General features: G+C 31.8%; 1 protein-coding gene across 1 annotated transcript in view; it reads right to left on the bottom strand.

Moving 5' to 3' along the window:
• Positions 1-293: 293 nt before the first annotated feature.
• The window catches only part of LOC106465906 (RNA polymerase II elongation factor ELL-like), a 47,760-nt gene continuing 40,348 nt past the window's right edge, over positions 294-7,705 (bottom strand). Inside the window, exons 12-13 of the mRNA XM_013926143.2 lie at positions 6,536-6,707; positions 294-5,835 (exon numbers count right to left, since the gene is read on the bottom strand). Coding sequence (XP_013781597.1) covers positions 5,692-5,835; positions 6,536-6,707 — 316 coding nt within the window. The 3' untranslated portion in view covers positions 294-5,691. The remainder of the gene's footprint in view (positions 5,836-6,535; positions 6,708-7,705) is intronic.

Genomic DNA, 7,705 nt, shown 5'->3' with positions numbered 1-7,705 from the left:
AAAAATTCCTAAAACATGTATTTCATTTACCTTTTAACACCTCTATGGATAAAATGTTTAATGATAAACAAAAACTAAGAGAGTAAACATAGATTTGTTCTTATCTAGTCAAAAGCCTGTTTAAATTTACATGTCAAAATCTTTCTATTTCTGACAAATGTAATGTAATATAATAGTTTTTAAAGCATGTTAGTTACTTGGTGATATCTTAATTTTAAATACCAAGTCCCTAATGTTATTGAAGAACTTAGCAAAAGGTAGTTTTATATTGTATAATAAAGACAAAGGAACTGTTGAATGCAACAAGATTATTTATTTTTTTATGTATACACAAACCCTTTATCTAGGGCTTATCCTGACTGCTCAGAGTTGAATGTTGCCCTAACAACAACTTCTTCCCTCACTGTATTGTTTGGCAAACAGAGAAAGTTGGATGTTGCCTTGACAACAGTCACTTCCTTCAACATATTGTTTGGCAAACTGAAAAAGTTGGATGTTGCCTTGACAACAGTTGCTTCACTCACAGTATTGTTTGGCAAACAAAGAAAGTTGGATGTTGCCTTGACAACAGTCGCTTCACTCAACTTATTGTTTGGTTTCACACTTAACCTGAATTTTTATTTTCAGATTCCTATTCTGATAAAAATAAAATGTTTTCACAGAAAAATCAACTTTCTTTTTATAGTGGATAATAATAATAATAATAACATTTTTCACAGATTGTAGAAGTTAACAAGTTTTATATCTATGTCAATGTTTAGATCTCTCTCTGATTCCTGAAGTCATACTTACTAAAGTTAAAGTACGAGAGTGCAGATTAGTAATTGCAAGAGAATCACTCAAGTTATATATATATATCATTTGCTGAGATTTTTGGTTAATTTCCACAAAACTATCAATGGTTTACAAATATTTTATTATCAACCCTAGAATTTCAATATTTACATATTAGATAAGTAAGATCTTTACCAACTACTACGACTATCATCTCGTAGCCTAATTATAAGATTGTTTGTTCCAACTGAAAGATGAACACTTGCTAGAATTAGGAGAACAGTCTCCTAATAGTTACACTTACTTTCACAGTCTATCATACAATGATCACTTCTGGTTATATTATTTTACCCAGTTCTGAACAGGATCTGGTGGTGGCTTCCTGCAAGTGTTCCAACTTTAGTTTTCACTGTGTTTTTAAAGTCTCTTGACTTTTTACTGACAATTTTCATAAGATAAAAAAAAGGGTTTAAAACAATTGTTACAACCACTTTTATGAAACTGAAATTTTGACAGTTTTTAAGACCTAAGTCTACTTTTTTTTTAAAAAGTAAAACAAGTTTTTTTACAGTTTTGGCAATGCATGTTTCTTGGGTGTACTTAAAACAAAATACAATTGTAATAGTAACAACTTCCATATATGGTCAATTCCATTCTCCTGATTGCAACAATACAGTTTTCACTTTTCATTGTTGTAACAGTATTAATTTTACAAGTTCTAAACCATGTAGCAACAATATAAATCTTAATTCTAAAATTTCAAAGAGTAATCACTTACTTAAATATTGTTAACAGTACAACTTTATACAAGTCCTAAAATGTGCCAATTTTCTTCGACTCCAAACTAAAACAACTCTTTAAACCATTGTATCATTCAAATATTTGTCACCATTCACCTAAATGGCTGCAAGAATAATTAGAAAATTCAAGTTTATATCAATATCTCATTATTAAAACAACATAAACCATTTCCTATGCATATTATTACGATAAATAACTGATTTAATATAAAACACAATAAAAAAGTTTTCAAAGTTTGTTAGCATTTAAAAAAAAAAAAGTCCTAATGACTTGGCGGACAAAATAAACCACAGTTAAAATTTTCACATACACAAATAGCTGTTTTTCAGTGGTCACAAAAAAAAAGTTAAGTGTGATAACAAACCCTTCTTTTCACTCTGTCTCAATTTCTTAGAATACAAATAGAAAGTTTAAATTCTTTCTGTTTGCCCTGATAACAGTTGGAATGAATAGAATACAACCATTTTGTATACATCATTTTTTTTGTAATTTTTATTTGCTTGCAAATAAACTTAAACAAAAATCAAATAATGGCACTTGATATGCAACACAAAGGAAATGAACCCTCATTCCTCCTCTGTAGTAGTTGTAAACAGATTTCGGGAGGACCAAGAACGTACGTTTAACTTTGTTCAATCTGATTCCAAGCGATCATTGGAAAAAAAAAAGCCTCGGAGTCACTCTTGCTTAGTAGTTTTCTTTCTTTTTAAAGTAGAAAACAAACTTTTAGAAGCTGTGCCCCCTCAGCTCTATCAACAACACAAGTATATTACCTTAATAACCACGCAGTTTAAAATCAGCAGTGGCCGTCAATTCTAAGTTGTACCATGATTGATGTGAGGTGACATCGGCTTATGTTCACAAAGAAATGTCCTCGGCAAAGCCATAGGTTTCCCCCCTTACAATTTTTCTCCATGTCATTTATTTGGAGTGTGTGCAATTGTACATGATATTTGGGGGTAGGTGGGGCTATTACATAATAATTTCTTGCTATTCAGATACAAAAAGTGACAAGATTGTTAACATGCTAGTTGTATTGGTAATTTCTGAAGAACTTTTTTCATATTACGTTAAATGTGCTTTATTTTTTTAGTAATAGTGAGTATTATCCTAATATGGTAATCAGTTTTTATCCAGTTCCAAAGTAACAGAGTTGTACTTGTTTTGTCGAAACATACATGTTTTGCTGTTGTGGTATATAGTAGCTTGTATACAACACACAGTATATCTGTAGAGTCATCCTTTTGTTAGAGTAAACTGTAGCAGTGACAATATAATCACTGTTCCCATAACTGCCAGTTGTGATAGTTTAGTGTGATAGCACAACGTGTTGCTACTATCTTATAACAGTTGGAGGAATGCTATGATAATGAGCAACAAAAATGTTTTATGTAATTAATCTTCTCTAAGTATATACGGAATGTTTACAAAATCGTGAAAAAAAAAGAACTTGTTTAACCTCAAATAAATGACAGTCTTTGATAAGAAATATCACAATAAGATTAAATAAAGCTTGGACAAGGGTTAACAACAACAACAGTCTGTATCCATCTCAGATGAAGTTTACTGGACATAGTTTCAACCTGACTAAAGTCTATAGAAGTAACCTTTCACTGGTTTTTGTAATACACTTATAACAATTAGGAACAGATTAAATGAAGCGAAAATGTCAGCTGTGGTAGGTAAGTTTGGTACAAAACTATGAAACAATTACTTTACGGCAGTCTCCACCTGATAGAGCTATCTACGTTAATTACAAGCACTGAAATCACAAGCTAACATAGGAGGTATGAAAAAGGATCTACGGAATGGTTATTATTGCTCAAACACAAACTAAACATACACAATCCACACTTAATACATGAACTGGCTGATCACAAAATCTTTATATAATCTAAGTTACACTACCTTCTGAGATACAACACAAATTAAAGTTAAGTCAATGTTTCATATTATTTCTACATCATATTGCTACATAACAATTTTTTTCCTTCAGCTTACTGGCACGTTTGACTTTCACACACATACAGAGTATGTATTTTTTTTAACATTTCTGGTTTTATGCACAGTGGGAAATGGGGGATTAAGAACTAATGTTTAAGATGACTCCATAACATTACATGCAGCTGTTATACAACCACCAACAATGTTTGATAAACAAATAAAGTACTATTACAAGTGTTCATACTAAAATCAGTGGAGTTTATCTTATTTTGATGTCTTTAAAGGATCAATAAAACAGTTTATACTATGATCAAAAGTTAGCTTAACTTGTTTCAGGATATTTAAAATGAACTAAGTAATATTTATGCTGGTTTTCCCTTCACTGAAATATGGGTGTCACTTGATCATTGAAAAATAAACACATTTTAGCTTTAAAAAAAAACCAAAACCAATGTCACCATCACATCAACAGGTTATGCAATATAGAAATCTAATATTAAAACTGCTAGTTTCAAGTTTTTCTGTGACAAAATAAAAAAAAATGGTATTTATAAATCTCATAAAACAAGTTTTATCTTCATACTGGAACTTTTTCTTTTTTTGCATTTCTAAGAAATGTATCGATCATATTTATCCATAAAATTGTATTTATGGAAGATTTCACTAACACTGCTTGCATAGTATTTGGACCGAAAGCTCTGCATAGACAGCAGCCAACTGATATTTATTTGGCCATGATGACAGACAAAAAATTAAGTACAGCAGCCCCTGGCAACTAGGGCCATTGATTCCAAACCTTAAGCCCTGATTGGTCCAAATTTACATATTAACTATTCATATCTTTAAGCATACAATTACCAATCCCACAGTATACTTACAAACATACATTCTTGTACAAGATGGGGAAAGCATTACACTATGGAAGGCACAAATAGTAGAAAGTGTTATTACATAAAATTCTGAGTCGTTAAGCCATTCCAGTCATAGGAGATGAATTTTAAGTTAGATCCAAGCAACACTTTGCAGCTGAGCATGCTGTCACTTTGTGTTTAGATTCCAAACTTTTGTTTATTTTACCAAATACACACAGTTTGAACAATTATCTATCAAAATATCAGGAGTTTCAATATGGAAGTCTTACGTTTGTTCTGGAAAACACGGAAAGGAAGTCCTTATACGCGTGACCATCTACACGACAAATTCTGATGGAAAGCACACTTACCATATAATCTTTGAAAAAGTTCGATACTCATTTTTTTTAATAACAGGGGTCAAAAAGGCTGTTTAGATAATGTTATATGACTAGCATTAAAAGCTTAATATCCACCACATCAGAGAATTCTCAGTGTAAATATTCACAATATAATGAAACAGATGCAGGTGAAATTGATTGTAATCACGAGGAATTCTTAAAAACACAGCGATCAAGGTCAACTATATTTATATAACAAGTTATAAAGATGTTTGTTAAAGAGTATATAATGCCCCAGTATTTGAGAAGAAAAAGTTTTTATATATAAACCATCTTTTATCATTTTTTTTTTGCTATTTTCTTTAAAACACCAATTTTCCTCAGAATTTTTTTCCAGCACAAAAATGTGTATTTAAATACCTTATCATAAATACCTTAATTTAATTTCTGAAATTAACTACATAAAGTGTTGTTTATACAATAAAAAGAGTACTGAAAAATTATGTTGAACTAATACTTTAAACATTACAATTTTAACCTGATTTTATCATACACAAATTATATATAGTTATGTACTATCATAACAAATAGTAAACATTTTTGTTCCTGGAAAGAAGTGAGTTTCTCAGCATTTTGGGGCATTAATAAAAGACACTAAGAGCATTGAAATCAAACAAACCATATTCTGGTTAGGTTGGAAAAAAAGAAGATTTGTAGCAAAGGAGGCACAAAAAATGACCGTGTCAAATACCATCTCAGCTGCAAAAATTTCATTTCACACCTAAAAATATAATCTCTTCGTCACAGGGAATTTACCCGGTATGCCCCACAATCATTGTGACTACATAAAACATATCTTGGGGTCAATACGGGTTCACAGGAATGGCCATTCAAAACATATCTCTAACAGTGGAACGAGGTGGAAGACGGTCTTTTGCGATCCTCAGAAGACAGGAGAATGATCAGCTGCCAAACTAGTGCTAAGAATGACATTGGTCGTATTCCATTACCAGACGTTTGATGTGAGCCAGTTTTTCATGTAAATACTGATACTTTCTTTTCATCTCCTGGTATTTTTTTCGTTTTTGTTCTTTATACTCCTTCTTGATTTCTTGTGTCGTTTTCTGTAAAACAGTTCCAGTTAACTACTACCAAAACTGACATATGCATATACAAGAGAAAACATTTTCAGAATACTTTAAAAATAATATACCTTTAAATACATACTGCAAGAAACAATACATCAATGTAACATCAGTCCTACTCAACAATTTTTTATTCAATGATAATCAATTGTTTATATTTCCTTCGTGAATGTTTCCAGGAAAATTACAGGTAGAAAACTTTACTTCTGACTTCAATAAATAACACTTAAACAATTTCAGTAGAATACATACATTTTTTACCAGTTAAGACTAAAAGATATTACAGTGAAATCTCCCTTATACATACAGGGTAACAAAACAAGTAATGATATTAAATGGGAATATTTACTAAATAATAGAAAGGAACAATGTAATGATATGATTTCAAATTCGATGACGAGGAACCCACTTTGAGACTAATAATGGCTGGAGACGGCTTAAATGGGTAATGAAGAACATTATGATGTCAACTGATGATGACAAAACCTTGTCGAAACGTTGTACATTTGCTGTCATGTTAAACTTATATTAAAGTTTTTCTTCATTACCCATTTAAGCCGTCTCCAGCCATTATTAGTAATGATATGATATGAAATAATTCAGTTAACTAAAACAGAGAAGTAATTAATAACAATTGTTTAATGTATGCTTCACAATATAGAGTTATGAGAATACCTACTTTCCACTCCTGGGAGCCTTTTTCACAACTCCCTAGCCTGTCTTCAAGCTCGGCAAATCGTCTAGATACGTTCATAATGTGTGAATGTAACTTCTGATATTGTTCATATTCTGCATTAAAGTGAGCCTTATACCTAGCTCTCTGGTCATTACTGGTAATTTCAACATATTTCCTGAAATAATGAGTAAAGGTCAGAGTGTACACACTTATATATATATATACTAATGACCACATAATCTTGAAACCCTATTCAGGACATGACATTAACTTTTCCTTAGATGCCATCGTCCCACCTTTGCACAACCATCAAAATGTTTTAGGCACTAAACAACAATCTCAACAGGGTGAATTGTACACTCCTGTGTATATCTGTTAAACAATGACAAAATAACTAGTTTCATACTATACTATAACAAAGCGTTAGCTCAAGCCTGTGGCACATTCGCAGTATACCTGGGTACATCTACTATCCAAAAACACCCACTTCTGGTTAGATATCGGGAGCCAGATATCCAAGATGTCACATTCCTTATACAGAAATTGGGTTAGGTTGAAAATCAATTTTATAGTGGGCAGGTACCAATGGATTGGAAGTTAGCTAATGTAACTCTTTTCAAGAGAGGTGATAAAAATTGTCCCAGTAATTATGGACCCATTAGTCTTACATCAGTTGTGGGAAAAATTTTGGAAAGTCTGTTAAAAGATGCTTTGCAAAGTCATATAATATTATTGGATAGTCAACATGGTTTCACTAAGGGGAAATCTTGCCTTACAAATATTTTAACATTCTTTAAAAAGGTTACTGCTTATGTATATGAGGGTAAGGGTGTAGATTTGGTGTATCTGGATTTTCAGAAAGCATTTGACAAGGTGCCACCTAAAAAGCTTGTAAAAAAAATTAGCTTTTTAGGTGTGGGGGATAAGTTAGCAAATTGGATAGGTGAGTGGCTGGATGGAAGAAAGCAGAGGGTTGTTACAAATGGAGTTCAGTCAAACTGGAGTAATGTCACAAGTGGAATACCTCAGGGCTCAGTCTTAGGATCTTTCCTCTTTTTGATTTACATCAATGACATAGATGAAAGGATAGTCAATAAATTGCTTAATTTTGCAGATGATATTAAGGTCTTTGGCATTGTGGCTGTGAAGAGGATGCTGCTGATTTACAAAAGG

Source organism: Limulus polyphemus, unplaced genomic scaffold, assembly GCF_000517525.1.
Source record: "Limulus polyphemus unplaced genomic scaffold, Limulus_polyphemus-2.1.2 Scaffold2091, whole genome shotgun sequence".
NCBI classification, from domain to species: domain Eukaryota; kingdom Metazoa; phylum Arthropoda; class Merostomata; order Xiphosura; family Limulidae; genus Limulus; species Limulus polyphemus.
Note: the sequence above shows the minus strand (reverse complement) of the source record. Positions and strands in the feature narration are given on the sequence as shown.